The following is a 16,441-nucleotide window of genomic DNA, read 5'->3' on the forward strand; positions in this document are numbered from 1 at the left end:
TAATTGATAATGAAGGACTTCGCTTCAAATCATGTGATTATCTAGGATGTTAAGTGGCAATCGCAGCTGTGGGAATGGACAAAAGGGAGAGGGAGATTGGTCGACTTATAAGTTAGTTATTGAATCTGAGAGCTGTCAAAAGTTGGATGTTGGTTAAGTAAGTGCTCTGTGGATTAGTCTACCAACTGTTGGAAGATGAGGATAAGATCAGATTTTCTATATTTGTTTCTTGGACCTGGATTTTCAACAATTCTTCTCTCAGTTATAGATTCAACAGTTCTGATTTCTTGCTCCTTGTATATATCTACCATGTCTGATATCCAAATTGAGAATATACGATGAAATAAATCCAAATCTTGCACGTTAATTTCTTGAGACTTCCTCGTCGACGAATACTCATTATCACAGGCTGATATCTTGTGAGGTCTATTTATTTATTTATTTCGTACTCAAATCTACAACCCATCACCATAACTCCCACTCGGCATAGAGCGAATTTCCCACTCTCCAACTGGCCAAAATCTATTGAACACCTCGGAAGTTTCTCATTCTCTCCCAGCAAATCCAGTAAATCCTATCTTGCTACATTACTCTCCATCGTATCAGCTCTTTTATCCCCCCGCCCCCCCGGAAATCCATAGTAGATTTTCCTGAATCGATTCTCGACTTTGGAACCCAATTGATTCTATCGATGAACATTAACATATCATCTCATCTCATATCATAACCAAATGCCAGGAACACAATTCCTCACCTGGAGATCCTCTCTAAACCCCTCCATTTCACACGTCGTTGGGTAACCGGGAGGAAATTCATAATAAGACATATCGAGAATACCACGAAGCCGAAGTCTAGCAGCGTCGCATTCATCTTGCGTACTGGTAGGCACGACTAGGAAAGGTTCGATCTTGAACTTGAGTAGATCCGGTGGAAGTGGTGCGTTGACAACTAATTCTTCGAGTTCCTTTTGTGTATTGGAGATGGATCGGGTGACTGCGAATTTTTCCATGCTGGTTCGCCATAGTGTGGCACAAGGCGTGTGTTGCAATCGCGCCTGTAGAGGTTGCTAGATGGGGTAATTGAAGATGGATGATGATTACGAACTGTGACTTCGGATGTGATGCTCTAGCTGTATTCGCTATAGTTGTCAGTTTTCTGGGTTTCGTCGGTGATGTTTGTATCGGTGACCTGGCTAAGCTGTTCAGGTATATTGAATTGAAGGCTGAAATTGGAGTATGGAGAAGGGTAGATATGGAATGGGGAAGTTCCAATTATCAAATACATAATAGCACTAGGCTGCGGCCCATAGCCACTGGAGGAATCCCCCTATCGTGCTGATGCTGCTACCAATCATGCATCTTATGTTTCTGTGCCACCAGCTGTTGATATTACCGACGAAGAATTATGCGAGTAGTCATCCAAGTAAAACGTCATTGAGTCGTTTTGCCATATAGCACCTCACTATTGTCATTTCAAATGAAAAAATGCATAAAATTCGTAACCAACCGCCTGCTAAATTATAATCAAAAATGCTCTTGCAATTGCTAATACACAAAACAAGATACAATAAGCCACCCAAATCCCCAACCCTAATTAAGGCTTCCACTTAAATCCCGGGTGTTTCCAATCCAAATCCTGAATTTGTTTTTGACTCAATCCATCCAACTCCGCATCCACATCTCTCGCTTCCCTCTTCTTGTTATCCATCTTCATCCAGAAGAGTAACGCAATCGACAAAATCAATATCGTGGTTCCAGTCGCGAGATTGAGTCCATTTCCAATATGGTAATTAGGTGCATCAGTGGGCAGGAATGACCACGTTGAGATGAGACCTCCGATGTTACCCATCATGACAGTAGTACCAATTGCGCTGGAGCGCGCGGTATCGGAGACTACGTTGGCAGCCACTTGAGCATTGCAGAGTGCGCCGAAAGAGAAAGCTCCACTGGCGATGAGGAAAGTGGCTCCGTAGCGAGTCTGAGCATCGGTGCTGGCGAGGAACATGATGTAGCCGCACATCATCAAGGGAGCGCTTGCGATCAAAAAGATGTTGCGTCGATCGAAGCGCCAGCTGAGGAATGGGAAAAGAACTGTGAAGAATGCACCGACAATATAAGGCGGAACGGTGTGTAGTTGTTGAGAGACCACGGTGGCTTTGGGGTAAATAGTCCTCACGATTGTGGGTGCGAAGAAAGCAAGACCTTGGACGGTGATGTTGTTGAGGAGGAAAATGAAGGATGTAGCGATGGTTACTGGACTGAAGATACCACGAAGGATTTTTTTAGTGTCGAATGCATCCAAGACTTCGGTAGCTCCAACTCTCTCGGATTTAATACGAGCAATCGCGAGGTCTTTCTCTTCTTGTGTGAGCCATTTCGCGGTGGCAGGACGATCGGTCAGGGTGATGAAGGCAATGAGCGAGAGACAACAGGTAATGATACCTTCAATGGCGAAAATCATTCGCCAAGTGTGAAGTGAGCCGAAGCCTGGAAGTTTCAGGATCCCCGAGGCGAGCAAACCTCCAAATGCACCAGCTAATGGAGCCATGACAATGTACAGTGATAGACGGAATGCCAATTCAGATCGTCGATACCAACGAGAAAGATAGTATGCGATACCCGGTAGCATACCTGCCTCAAAGATACCTAAAAGGAAACGAACGCCTGAAATCGCGTGAATGTTATGCACGAATGCGGTGGCAATTGAGCAGATTCCAAACGCCAACGAAGTTCCTGGGATGAACCATCCTGGGCCTATCCATTTGCAAGCCATATTCGCGGGGATTTCGAAGAGGATATATGAAATGTAGAAGATAGATAAGACTTTGTTATAGTCATATCCCTTCATATTTAAATCCTTCTCGAGTCCTGCTAATTTGGCATTACCTGAAACCGATGTTAGTATCGTCTGATGTGATTAGAGCAGTATTCTAGTTGAGGACTTACCAATATTTGCTCGATCGATAAAACAAAATAGATATAACAATGCAACAGTGGGAACAATCATCAAATCAATCTTTAATCTTAATTTTCTTTCCGCAGCGGGGTCGAATGTAACAAGTGACTGGCCATGCCTATGATCTGAATAAGCAACGATTTCATACGGCGAGGAATATTCCAGACTACTAACCTATCAGTCGCTTCATTTCCTCTCTCTGCAATTGCTTGGGCGCCCTTATTTAGATGCTCCGCATGCTCTTCATGAAAGACGCCAGGTTTTTCATCTCTCGACTCCACGCCAATCGTTCTCTCCTCAGCATTGATATTTTGAGGTCCCATCATGCAAAACGAGGCAGTAGTATTCTATATCAAAATCAAAGGAAAAATAGTCCAATTCCAGAGTAACCGATAAATTAAAGATAATGCCCCCCCCTTCGACGGGGAACATGGAATGCTTTATATCTCCGGTTTCCACCTCCCCCATTTTCAAACAAGATCTAGAATTGAAACAATCTGGGGAAGCGAAAACGCGGGGTTTACCTTGCGCTAAAACTCGACACTCCACATACGTCCACCTTCACATGTCGCTTCCCCACAGACTAAACATCGCACGCTCAGCTCTGAAGCGAGTAGAATTCACGCATCTAATCGTGTGGGCGCTACTTGTACTCTCTTGGCTAGTGAGAGTCTGTCAGTCAATACGAAAGCGGGAGGTCGACATGACTTGGTTGGATGTAAGGAGATTAGTACCAAACGTGAGCATTTTATTTATCGACAAATTGAGTTTGGGAAAGACACTTACCAAGCATGTCGGGGTTGATTAAATTAGTGTTGATCATGGTCGGGGGTTGTAGGGGAGATAAGAGAGCAAAGACACATGAGAGGCTGTCGTGGCCAAGCATACACACATGCATGCACAGCCAAACGCGAACGAAATTCATGCCGCGTGGGCTTTTACGGCAGATTGTGGGGATGGGGAACTTGGCCTTTTCGTGGGGATGGAATAGCATTCTTAACTGACGGAATGCTATACTCCCCTTTCATCCGGGACCTTAAAGTATGAATGAATTTGGACTGGTAACCTCGATTAAAGTTCGCGGTTCTCTGTTCGGCAAATGTTGACAGGTTGGGGCTGAACCTTAAGCCCTTGTGAGCGGAAGTAAGAGAAATAATGACATGATGAGATATTTGCATCCTTTTGCGAAGTGTTTTTGGAGAAGGGGTCTGTGTTTGTTTTGTCATGATTTCATAATCGACGCAAATCCACTATATGTGAAATGGTTGTCTACTGCTGGAAGGAAGATAACAGGGTGTAGAATTGATTAATCGGAATGCATGATGAAGCTATAGACCCGAACAGCAATATTATTAAGTTATTTGGATTTCTTAATCCCTATACGTACACCTATTTAAGGTCTCTTAAATCTGGACTCAAGTGCAGGTTTGAAAGCGTTTGACATTTAAAAAGCCGTAGATTCTTAAAGGTGAGTAGAGCCATGAAGAGTATTGATGCATCAAAGAGATACAATAACCCGGCATTCTTAGACTGCGCTTCGGACCAGTAGAAACCCTGCTTCCCTATGTTTTTTGCCTCTCGCTAGATGCGTGGTTTGTTATTGCTCAAATATGATTGACTCCGATTCTTGAACTCCATGCTGCCATAATATGCAATATTCGTAAATCATAAATTCTAACCACCTCATATTGCAATACCACTCTCCCACCAATGCTTCCCAGTATACCATCCAAACCCTACATGCTCCCAACACCACCACCCATGATCTTTACCAGCAAATCCCAATCCTCTAAGTAATGAAATGGGAATGGGTTCATATAGCCAGATTCCGCCCCGAGCAAAGTCATCTGCTATCAACCATCCAGTCAGTAGACCCCATGATAATGCATAGACTACATTCGTTGCTTGTCTCACTGGTCTCGGGGTGTTCTTGATGTATCGAGACAAGACGGCACAAGAGCCAGTTTGCAGGATTATTCCAACAGCTTGTAGCATGAAGAATTTAGGTGGATTCCATGGTCTTGTTTCAGGAATTTGGGATATACTACCGCCAGCATGCAATAATCCAGATATACCAAAGGCAAAGAACGAAGCGATGAGCTTTGTGATTGAGGACTTGGCATCTAAGTATCCATTTGTGATCAGATAATTTGTTGGTGAGGAGAATATGAGACGGAATATTTGATGCCAAGCACCTCCCCACAGCCCAGCAAGGCCTTTATTTGCAATGACTGAAAAGGAACCCCATGTGGTGGGGTAGTACCATGCTTCACCCCTGAGACCCATGAATGAGGATGGGCCGAGAAGTAAACACCCTATAAGGGGGGCCAAAAGAAAAACCATGTCCAAGGAAATGAGTACCCCAGCCATTGATAAAAGCTCACGATATAAAGAGCGTATGATTGGGGACATTACTGCAACATGTGTAGGCATAGCATAATTGTTGGGACCAAGCCAAAAATATGCGTCGTTCATCATGACGGTTTTGACAACGTCAAGTAAGAAATACCCAACAATGAAACGGGGAACTTGAGCCCTGAAGACTTCACTTCTTGTGTTAAAGCGCTTGATCCCTGTTCTAGATATATCATGTCTTGACGCTCCATCTGCAGGTTCTCCTAGCTTGTTGTAGACGAATGGGGGAGACTTTGGTATATTGGGAATTGCCCAGTTCCACCCAGGTCCACGGAAATTGATGATCAAGTCGGATATCCAGTCCAATCTCTCCCAAAAATTATATGGGTACGATTGCCAATAGTACTGAGGTCCCGTTATCTCATTCGCGGCCGGCTGGCCATGAAGCGACCCTATATCTTTGCCGTTTGGTGTCTTTGAGCCATAGGAAAGTTTGCTTTCTTCTCCATTTACTCTAATACGTTGTCTTATATCTGATTTTGTGCCCTCTTCATGTGCTGTAGGTTTCCGCTTGTTATCCTTTGTGATGGTTTTGTTTTCCTGAATCTTCCTTCTCTCAATCCTCTTAGCATTAAACTGTGGCCGCATAAACAACAACCAGGTCAAACTTGTAACAATTCCATAAACACTAATCAAGCCTGCCACGAAACTGATTGCCATATTTGTGCTACTCGTGTGCCATAGTGTTTTAATCTGAAACCATGTTATTGTAGCCAACACAATCCACCGCGCCTTGTATAATATTGGACGATTCGTATGCCGCACACAGAGATACATTCCCAGCAGTATAAAACCGTAGAGATTATATGGTACCACCATAGGTCGAAGCGACCCTTCCAACACGCGGTTTTCGAAGATTTGACGATATGTGCCTACGACATCTCGAGGACTTGGAGGGTCGGCGGGGTTCGCAGTGAAAAAGCTCGCCATTCCTTCTTGCCTAATGGCAGCATACAGACCAAGCAGAAGAGAGATGAAGGGATAGAGGGGGATAGAGAGAGAGGAGGGGAGAGAGTACTGAAAGGGTAGCTTTGGCTACACTTGAGAATACCTTGTTGCGTTTAGAAATTATTTAGGAACGCGATTCAGCTGCGTGGTGGCGCAAAACGATTTGTGCGCCGTGTGACACTCTTCCCAAAACAAATGATTAAAAAACAACTCCCTGAGGTCAAACCTTTTACAACTATAAGTTGTGAGTCGATGAGTTGCATTGATTTTGTTGAAAATTGTAATATCATGCATTTTCCCGTGTTGATGTTGATGAGGTCACTATGAGATAACCTTAGCTTGATCCAGACCAAAGAGAAATTGTGGAACTGCTTTCCCTTGTGCGAAGGGTCAAAGTTGCACGAGAACCTCATATTGGTATCTGGACAGTTGGGTTCATGGCAAAGGATCAAGAGTATGGTGGATTGAAGACGCCTGTGGAGAGAGGGAGAGAGAGAGAGAGAGATGCTCTATTGTTAGTCTTTGGTTTCTTCCTTTTGGTATCACCTATCTAATAATACCGGGTAGGTATCTTTTGCACCCCTAAACTTCGTCTTGATCTCAAGGGACTGACCGCAACACTGTCTTGTTGTTAGCTCAACTGTCAACTGTCAATGTGAAGTGGTAGTATCGTCTAAGCTTATTGTGTGACTATGGCATAAGTAAGACCTTACATCTGACAGGTTGCTTTATTCAGCCACTGTACCTAGATATTTGGTGTCTGCAATGATTTGTGTTCATCGACAACTTGCAATTGAAGAAAGAGCTTTAACAAGACTTCAACAAGACTTCAATATTCAATATTCAATATTCAAGACTCCAGACACCAGACACCAGACTTCAATTGAGAAGTTGACGCGAGACCTGTCTTAGGTATTTACTCTGTTCTCTGTTGTAGTACACTTGAGATGACGTGTTGCTCAGAATTGTCTTCAGCACGTGACCCGCGATCGTTGATCCGCCAACGCAGGACCCGTGAAAATGTTTATCAATAATTATCCTTGCATTAGCTTGAAATCCTTACCTTACTTCCCTTCTTGAATGAAATCAACATTCACTCTCACCAAATTTTAAGACTTACATTTATTTTAGACCGCGTCAAATGTAACCCTATCTAGAGAGTAAACCCAACTTTTTACTAACCTCGACAAGCCGATTCATTTACAGCCATGGATCCATCACCGCCGAAACGTGTTACCCGCGCGAGAGCAGCCGCAAAATCAACGAAAGACACTGAAGTCAAATCCTCCAAAATCGCACCTGCCGTATCGAAAGCAGCTAAGGTTACCCAAGTTGCAAAAAGTGCGAAGAGAAAGACGAGAGCAGATGAGGAAGAAGAAGAACAAAACGACGAGTTAGCAGAAGAGGCTAAACCAGAACCAAAAGCCACTCGTGGACGACCGAGGAAAGCCAATGCCCAATTGGAAGCGGAGGTAGAGGAAACCATGGCTCCTGTAAAAGCAACTCGAGGCCGACCCAAGAAATCTACAATCGAAGCGCCAGCACCTCCGCCCGCCAAACCCACAAGGGGTCGACCAAAGAAAGATGCGCCTACATCTCAGGCGGAACCGGAATCAATTGTGGTAGAGGAACCTGCAAAGAAAACAACCCGCACACGTGCTCCTTCTGCTACGATTTCACGCGCGATGGGACCGAAGAAGAGAGTCAAGTTTGAGGAACCAGATAAGGAGAATGTTTTACCAACCTCACGAGCCAAACCCAAGGCTGCAGAAACAGTCTCAGGACTGCGAGCAAAACCAGTTCGAAAGCCTGCATCATCTGCAACAGCTTCAACTCGTGCAACTCGTGCTAGAGCCAAGCCTGGCCAGGACGAGAAGGTAGAGAAACCATTACCGTTAAGCCCGAAGAAAGCGACACAAGTTAATGCGAAAAAGGAACAGTCGTCAGACGATGAATTATCAACAACAGTAAAGACCCCAATGAAATCATTGATGAAGAGTCCTGTCAAACCACCTGGAAGTATCTTTAATACTGCGAAAAAGATTGATTTCTCGACATCTCTTGCAGCACAAAAACCTACAGAAGGAGCCAAATTGGATTTCCACGCATCTAGTATGATGAGTCCAGCTCGTCGACCCCCACAAACTGCAGAGAAGAAACTGGATATACCTACATCATTTGCTGATAAACCTTTGATGGAACCTGCCCAGATTTTCAGTGCATCAACAATGGCAAGTCCTGCTCGACGCCCACCACAATCATCACCTTTCAAAGAGACATTGAAATCAAATGCTCAAAGATTTGAATTCGGAAATAGCATGCGATCGCCTTTCAAGCCCAATTTGTTTGCACCAGAACCTTCAACAACCGCATCTTCTTTCAAAGCATCTCTTCTTCAATCGCCAGCTCGCAGACCAAAATCACCTACCAAAGTTGATGAAGCTGGCTCACCAATCAGAACCAATCAGAGTGCTTCAATATTCGATGCCACTCCAAAAGCCAGCACCTTTAAGATTTCAAAATTTGAAACCCCGAGGACTCTCATGAAGAGCGCAATCCGTCCTGGTCCGATGTTTCCTCCAATCCCTTCGAGCGCTATCAAAAACAATGTTTCTAATGGCAGTCCAATCTCGAAGGAAACGAACTCTTTGCCAAATCCTGTCCTAGAATTCTCCGGTCGACTCTCATCGATTATGCCACGCTCTGCTGATCCAGCTTTGTCACCTGCGGTTGAGCTTCCACCTCAAATGGATGAACCTGTAGAACTTGTCGTGGATGATGCCCAAGAACAATTTGATGAACCAATGGCCACTGAAGATACAAATGAAGCAGTTGATGCTGTCGAAGCTCAGAGCACCACACCTCCATGCTCGCCCCCTCGTAGGAACACCGGCAGTGCGTTTGAGCTCCGCGAAGAACCGATTGATGACAACTCAGATTCAGAAGATGAGCTTGCTCCTGCAGCTAAGAAACAATCATTTGCCCCGCTTGCCAAATTTCAGATTTCTACTAATGACTTCGCTTCTTCTCCACAAACACCAGTCCGGCTTGGTAGCATCAACAAGACTCCTAAAATGACTACAATCAAATCAGCGATGCGATCTTCGGCTAGATTCAATCAGGACAAGATTGGTTTCACTCCTTTAGCAAAACAATTGAGTACCTGGATGGCAGCAAGCCCAGAAAAATTTGCTGAAATCGATGATGAAAATGTTGACCCTGCCTCACCCACACGAAAGGTATCATCGAACGAAGTTTTTGCCGACTTGGATAAGGCTGCAGCATCTCCAGCTGTCGCTTCCCCAGCAAAGAGTAGCTACTTCGAAGATGAGATGAGGATTCGAGACGAACTCAACATGGCAGAAAATGAATCTGTTCCACTTGATGCCCTTGAAGCTGAGACAAGTGAGCCAGAATTTGAGGACATTGAACTACTCGAGGAAGATCTCGACCTCGCAGAAGAAGCTGATGAGTTATCGATGTTGGACCCTGAAGCATTCGAGGCAGATGATGACAAAAATGAAATTGCAGAGGAGCACGAAGAAAGTGGCGAAGAAGAAGAAGAAGAAGAAGAAGGAGAAGAAGAAGAAGAGGAAATGACAATCGTGGCCAATCTCGAAGAGCCTATACCCGAGCAAGAGCCTAGTCCCTCCGAAGCCAGCCAAGAGTATGGGGATGAAAACGAAATGCCAATTGATCCCGCGCTTTTGGCTCCTGCACCTCAATCACCAACCGCACCAGCCGCACCAGACGCCTCAGCCTTCATGACTCCTAAGCGCGTTTTGACCGAGAGAACATTCCATACCGTCGCAAAAGTGCCGCTCAAAGAGGCTCATGAAACTCCAATGCGACCATCGCAAGCGAAGAGAAGCGCTAGTAGCTCGAAACTCCCAGCTGTACGCCCATCCAGTTCGTTGTCTCGTAACAATACCGTGATCTCATACTCACCATTTAAGAGTACACCTGAATCTCAAGAAGAGCAGGAATCCACGGACAGTGCAGATAGCCAACAATTTGCTACCCCTGTCAAGTCAGAGACTGTTAGTTGGTCCACAATCGCCACACCAGCTCGTACACCACGTCCTGATCTCAACACTGCACTTTTGAAGGGAGCTGTAGTTTTTGTTGATGTACATACCACTGAAGGCGCTGATGCTAGTGGTCTGTTCACTGAATTGCTCACACAGATGGGCGCCAAATGTGTTAAGACATGGTCATGGAATCCAAACAGTGATGACAAAAGCAAAATTGGAATCACTCATATTGTCTTTAAAGACGGTGGAAAGAGGACACTCGAGAAAGCTAGACAAACTGGAGGAGTAGTTTCTTGTGTTGGTGTTGGCTGGGTTTTAGAGTGAGTTTTTTTTCTCAAGGCACGTCTTATTTTATACCAGTTTACTAACAAGGTCAATAGCTGCGAACGTGAAAACCAATGGCTTGATGAAGCTTCTTATGCAGTTGATACAGCCATGGTTCCTCGAGGGGGTGCACGTCGTCGTAAGAGCATGGAACCTCGTGCACTTGCTAATCTCAACGGCACCCTCGTTCCATCAACTGTACCTGCAAAATCCACATATTCAACCTTGACTTATCCAGATACAACACCACTTACCCTCAAATCTAAGAGAAGAGAATCGACACAGTGGCAAAAATCACCCATTTCCAATGAAGAAGGCGAAGTTGATGAATTGGGTGATGACAATTGGATGTTGAGCCCTGTTCCCGCCACACCCGCTCCGGAAACAATCAGTGCATATGCGGAAGAAGGATTGTGGGGTGCTGAAACTCCAGGCGCCCAAACGCCTTATTATTTCAAGAAGGACAAATTGGTACAGATGACAGCTCCAGGTGGAAATAAGAAGTTTGTGAACTTTGACGAGGATGGGAGCAGTGGAAGTGGAAACTCTGGAGACGGGATGGGTTTCTTGAGAAAGGAAAAAGATCAGAGTGTCATGATGAGGTTGATGGCTGCTAGGAGGAAGAGTTTGCAGTGGGCACCAAAGGTAGGAAGTCCACTTGCTAAAAGATTTGATGGTGGATTGTGAGGTTGAATTTGAATGATTTATGAATATGAATGGGAGTTTAGGTTGGGGAACACAATTTTGTTTGTAATTGTATGCATTGGTCGAGGAACATGCTTTACTGCTTGAACATACTCCTCATCATTGGCTAGCTGTTGTTTTGACAATCAGGTGAACTTTGATGTTAGCTTGAGCAAGATCAAATGGGATGGAGTGTTGCTATTTTGGGTTCACAATAGACTAGCTTGACGCGATCAAATTGCAGGGTATAAATGAATGAACGATAATGATTTTAGCAATATAAATTGGTTTACTATGTACTTTTCATTGACGATCGCGATCGTGTTAGACACCTTTCTGGCTAAAGCCTAGCTCTCTTATAACCATCGACGTATCATGAGCCTCAAATTTGTTTTATTCCTGATTAAAAAAAGGTACCTATCTTCAATAAAATTCAAGTATAGCTCAAGGGAGCTTTACCTTAACTTAACCAGCTTCAAAGCGACCACTCTGTACGTACTCAATTAAGTGAATCAATCATGCTCTGCATCGATTTTACGCAAAAAAAAAAAGAGTAAAAAATGCAGTCCAGAACCCAATGGTTATTGGTGCTGCTTCCAACATGTTTACCAACATATGGCGCTGTTGGTTCTCATGTGCGATATAATCAGTGTTCATTTTAGATTTCCCTTCTCTCTCTCCCTCCCCGTTTCCGCTACATAATTTCTACAACAGCGTAACACGCTCGTCCCATTCCTTCTCAGTCTAATACACCCCTACACCCCCCCAGACCATGCACACCCTCCTCCTCCTCCTTCTCCCCCCCCTAACCTGGACCCTCTACACCTCCTACCACCTCTACCATAACTACCAAACCGCGCTGCAAACCGCACTTCCCCTCATCGTCCTCCCCTCCAGCCCCGATAATCCCCTCTGGGTCCTCACCCAACGCTTCATCCTTCCTCTCGTCCGCATCGTCTACGGCGAATGCGATATCACGCGCTATGGAAAATTGGGCTGGGAATACTACGTTAAGTATCGCGTGCATAGGGAGATGGGAGATGCAGTGGTTCTGGTGACGCCGGGGTATAATTGGGTTTATGTATGTGATGCGGATGCGTTTGGGGAGATTTTTCGGAGGAGAGATGGGTTTCCTAGACCGGCGGAGATGTTGGGTGAGTGTTTTTCTCTTGGAGGGGAGGGGTTGTTGAGAAGGGGATGGAGATTTTGGATAGAGAGAGGGAAAAGGAGACTTCTGGCTAATTTGATTTTTGGGAGTTGTAGCGATGTTGGATGTATTTGGACCTAATATTTCTACTGTATGTATATTCGTATTATAATAGTACCTACCATTCTCCATAAACAATCCACTAACATCCACCCAGGCCAGCGGAGCAGACTGGCAACGCCAACGCAAAGTCACCGGCGCGCAATTCAACGAACAAAACAGCAGCATCGTATGGATCCAAGCATTAACCCAAGCAAGCGAAGTGCTAGGATACTGGAAATCGCTACCAACACCCATTCGTCGCACACATAAAGACACGAGAACGCTATCTCTTCATGTGCTATCGGGTGCTGGGTTCGGTAAGCCGTATTCTTTTACGAAGGCAGCGGAATCTCCTAAGGAAGGCCATATGTTTAATTATCGGGATTCGTTGGCTTTGATTTTGGAGAATGCTTTGATGATTTTAGTTTTTGGACCGAAGTTTCTCAGTGGGAAATGGTTGCCGAAAAGGTTTAGTCGTTTGGGTCAAGCTTGTGTGGATTTTAGGGATCATATGGAGACCATGGTAAGAGAGGAGAAGGAAGTTATACATCAAGGAAAATCCGGGAGTCGAAATCTCATCAATTCGTTAATCATGGCATCTGATGAAATGAATGAGTTGACTGGAGATAAGGGCATGCATGGCAGAGGACTAACACAAGATGAAGTTTATGGCAATATATTTGTGTATAACTTCGCCGGACATGATACCATGGCCATCACGATGAGTTGGGTTTTGCATCTCCTTGCTGCCAATCCAGAAGTTCAGGAATGGGTCCGCGAGGAGATACATGCTGTGGTTATCAATGAAGATCCTCAATTGAAATACCAAGAGTATTATCCGAAACTAAATCGTTGTCTAGCGGTTTTGGTAAGTACTGCTTTCCGCATACATTGATGGAGAGAAACTAAAAAAAAAACAATCCAGCTCGAAACTCTTCGGCTCTTGAACCCCCTGATCGGAATCGCTAAATCAACAGGCGCGGAACCGCAACCTCTTACACTCAATGGAAAAACCGTCATCATCCCATCAAACACGCGCGTGATACCCAATATCAACGCAATGCACTCGCATCCGAAATATTGGGGTTCTGATGCACTTGTCTGGCGTCCTAATCGTTGGGTTCTGAGTCGAGATATAGATACCAAAATTCAAATTCAGGAGGCAAATCTCCCCAATAAATCAACCCACTCCAAGTCAACACCAGAAGAAGAATTTCTCTTCTCGCCACAGAAAGGTACGTATGTTCCCTGGTCAGAAGGAGCACGCGCGTGCCCGGGGAAAAAATTCGGTCAGGTGGAATTTGTGGCGACGATGGTTTCGTTGTTTAGGAAACATCGGATTGAGGTGGTTCCTGAAAAGGGAGAGAGTATTGGAGAGGCAAGGAAAAGAGCAGAGAAGAGTGTGTGGGATAGTGAGATTGTTTTGTTGTTACAGATGAAGAAACCGGAATTGGTGGGTGTAAAGTGGGTAGAGGTTGAGTAGAAGTTGAGGAGATGGTTTAAAGGATTTCATAGGTGTAGTAAAACATGTATCTAGGAGATGTTTTGTTTGATTCAATAATGGAGAATCGAAATAGTTTGTTAGATGATGAATTTCTTGAACTGCATGATGTTTGGCTGTAGAGTAAAAGAAGCTACAGATTAGATAGCTGCAAGGTGCCGGTCGGCCTGCCTTAGTTCCCGGTGAGCCTTATCCGGTTCTGTCGCAAAAGTCTAGCCTTCCCGTCCGCAGCCTCGTCAAAATTTCTCTTTCATGAAAAAGAAAGTTTTAATCAATTGTTCCTCCAACTTTTCCAATTGATTCCGAAATCGATTCAATTTCAATGAGATAATGTTATAGTCCTTCAAAAAGCACATCAATATCTAACCACCATGTTTGAAAACCTCTGCACTTTACCTCTCAGCTCCGAGCTCTTCACCCAAGCTCTACATCCCACCGAACCCATTCTCTCGGTTGGTCTTTCGTCGGGCCATGTACAATGTTTTCGATTACCGGCTGCTGAAGCTGCTGCTGAGGATGAGGATGGAGATACGAGTGTGGTGAGCACGGGGACTAGTACCATTGATACGGAATGGAGAACTAGGAGACACAAGGGAAGTTGTAGGACTTTGGGGTATAATCATGATGGTGAAGGTTTGTTTTCCCATTTCTTCTCATGCTTTTATTTGAAGTGGAATCTCATCAGACATCTGTATCTTAATTGAAACTCTACGATTCAATTGACACATACTAACACCCAACCCCAGTTCTCTACTCCGCTGGCACTGATTCCCTCCTCAAAGCCGCCGCATCTTCCACCGGCCAAGTAACCTCCAAAATCCTCATCCCCAACACCAACACCGATAAACTCGATCCTCCCACCCTCCTGCATGCCCTCTCTCCCCAAACTCTCCTCCTAACCACCGATTCCTGCGCTCTCCATCTCTACGATCTCCGCGACAATTCTTCTTTCAAATCTGGTAAACCAGCCCAGACACATTATCCACACGATGATTACATATCCAGTTTATCACCACTCCCACCCACAGAAATGAGCACGAGCGGGTTTAGCAAACAGTGGATCACGACGGGAGGAACTACATTGGCAGTTACGGATCTTAGGAGAGGAGTACTTGTCAAGAGTGAAGATCAGGAAGAGGAATTACTGAGTAGTGTTTTTGTGGGCGGGTTACCTGCGAGGGGAAAATACGGGAGAGAAAAAGTCTGTGTAGGTAATGGAAATGGGGTTATTACGCTTTGGGAAAAGGGAGTTTGGGATGATCAGAGCGAGAGGATTATTGTTGATGGAGGTGGAAAGGCGGGGGGCGAGAGTCTGGATGCGATGATTGCGATGCCCGAGGAATTAGAGGGTGGCTATGGAGGAAAATGTGTGGTGGTTGGTTGTGGAGATGGCAGTGTGAGGATTGTGCGGGTGGGGGGAACGAAGGGGGTAGTGGAGGATATGAAACATGATGATATTGAGGCGGTGGTTGCGGTTGGATTTGATGTTGAAGGAAGACTTATCTCTGGAGGTGGAGATACGGTCAAAGTTTGGCAAGAAAAGGTTGAGGAAGAAGAAGAGGAAGAGGAAGAAGAAGAACAAGAGGATATCGAGGATAACGACGATGTCATGGGCGGTGGTGGAAAACACGCATTGGAAAGAGACAGCGATGATAGCGATGCCAGAGCAGATAGTAGTGACGAGGAAGATGGCGGCCGTAAGAAACGCAAGAAGAAGAAGAAGGGAAAGAAAAACCAGGTTGGAAATGGAATTTTGAAGTTCAAGGGCATGGAATAATTTGTTGTAGTTAGTTCAATGGAATGATACCCAATTTAATATGCATGTGCGTTTTGTGACGAGAGCAGGATACATTCATCTTCACAATTTGTATGCATGTGAATGTATTATCTATCTATCTATCTATCTATCTATCTATCTATCTATCGAACAGATCTATTTCTTCTCTTCTCTTCCAATTTGCATATTCACAAATATATTATTACTATTATTATATCTATTACGCCCCTCTCGCCCCATCTCACTCCCCCTCTCACAAAAGACCAACAAGAAATGAAAATAAATAAACTCAAATACATAATACACATTCAAAACCAGCGAGTTTGATACAGTCGATACAGTTGATCAATTTTTATTAATTTTCTTATTTTTTTAATTTATTTTTTTTAATCTTTTTATATAAAAAAGAAATAAGAGTAAATAAAGAAAGAGTATGCTCGCTAGCGATTGTGATTTGTGATTTATCCGCAGCAGAAGAAGAAGAAGAAGAAGAAGAAGAAGATTGTGAGTTTTTGTATTTACTCTCTATTCTATTCTTTTTATGCGATTTGTTG

The 16,441-nt window shown here is 44.4% G+C and overlaps 6 protein-coding genes across 8 annotated transcripts; 3 read left to right on the forward strand and 3 right to left on the reverse strand.

Moving 5' to 3' along the window:
• Window positions 1–372: 372 nt before the first annotated feature.
• BCIN_01g10900 (hypothetical protein) lies at window positions 373–1,359 on the reverse strand. The gene is made up of 2 exons (XM_024690941.1): window positions 755–1,359; window positions 373–685 (listed from the first exon to the last, which is right to left on the reverse strand). Exons 1-2 carry the CDS (start codon window positions 1,007–1,009, stop codon window positions 575–577), a joined length of 366 nt encoding a protein of 121 aa, XP_024546711.1. The 5' UTR covers window positions 1,010–1,359; the 3' UTR covers window positions 373–574.
• A 106-nt stretch (window positions 1,360–1,465) lies between these two features.
• Window positions 1,466–3,715, reverse strand: BCIN_01g10910 (hypothetical protein). The gene is made up of 3 exons (XM_001556368.2): window positions 3,130–3,715; window positions 2,946–3,073; window positions 1,466–2,885 (listed from the first exon to the last, which is right to left on the reverse strand). The coding sequence occupies exons 1-3, from the start codon at window positions 3,279–3,281 to the stop codon at window positions 1,594–1,596; spliced, it is 1,572 nt and encodes a 523-aa protein (XP_001556418.2). The 5' UTR covers window positions 3,282–3,715; the 3' UTR covers window positions 1,466–1,593.
• Window positions 3,716–4,250: 535 nt separating this feature from the next.
• Window positions 4,251–7,199, reverse strand: BCIN_01g10920 (hypothetical protein). Its single transcript, XM_024690942.1, has 2 exons — window positions 7,032–7,199; window positions 4,251–6,938 (listed from the first exon to the last, which is right to left on the reverse strand). Exon 2 carries the CDS (start codon window positions 6,298–6,300, stop codon window positions 4,639–4,641), a length of 1,662 nt encoding a protein of 553 aa, XP_024546712.1. The 5' UTR covers window positions 6,301–6,938; window positions 7,032–7,199; the 3' UTR covers window positions 4,251–4,638.
• A 4-nt stretch (window positions 7,200–7,203) lies between these two features.
• BCIN_01g10930 (hypothetical protein) lies at window positions 7,204–11,666 on the forward strand. 3 transcript variants are annotated; one of them, XM_024690943.1, is made up of 4 exons: window positions 7,204–7,230; window positions 7,282–8,195; window positions 8,253–10,672; window positions 10,733–11,666. In XM_024690943.1, exons 2-4 carry the CDS (start codon window positions 7,527–7,529, stop codon window positions 11,361–11,363), a joined length of 3,720 nt encoding a protein of 1,239 aa, XP_024546715.1. In that variant the 5' UTR covers window positions 7,204–7,230; window positions 7,282–7,526; the 3' UTR covers window positions 11,364–11,666. The 3 variants fall into 3 exon arrangements, with proteins under 3 accessions (XP_024546715.1, XP_024546714.1, XP_024546713.1); XM_024690945.1 differs by having other exon boundaries at window positions 8,259–10,672; XM_024690944.1 differs by having other exon boundaries at window positions 7,282–10,672.
• A 311-nt stretch (window positions 11,667–11,977) lies between these two features.
• On the forward strand, window positions 11,978–14,216 carry BCIN_01g10940 (hypothetical protein). The gene is made up of 4 exons (XM_024690946.1): window positions 11,978–12,514; window positions 12,624–12,658; window positions 12,725–13,477; window positions 13,535–14,216. Exons 1-4 carry the CDS (start codon window positions 12,133–12,135, stop codon window positions 14,090–14,092), a joined length of 1,728 nt encoding a protein of 575 aa, XP_024546716.1. The 5' UTR covers window positions 11,978–12,132; the 3' UTR covers window positions 14,093–14,216.
• A 117-nt stretch (window positions 14,217–14,333) lies between these two features.
• Bcjip5 lies at window positions 14,334–15,984 on the forward strand. Its single transcript, XM_001556364.2, has 2 exons — window positions 14,334–14,743; window positions 14,857–15,984. The coding sequence occupies exons 1-2, from the start codon at window positions 14,482–14,484 to the stop codon at window positions 15,885–15,887; spliced, it is 1,293 nt and encodes a 430-aa protein (XP_001556414.2). The 5' UTR covers window positions 14,334–14,481; the 3' UTR covers window positions 15,888–15,984.
• The last annotated feature ends 457 nt before the right edge of the window (window positions 15,985–16,441 follow it).

The sequence above is a fragment of the Botrytis cinerea genome, chromosome 1, assembly GCF_000143535.2.
Source record: "Botrytis cinerea B05.10 chromosome 1, complete sequence".
NCBI classification, from domain to species: Eukaryota; Fungi; Ascomycota; class Leotiomycetes; order Helotiales; family Sclerotiniaceae; genus Botrytis; species Botrytis cinerea.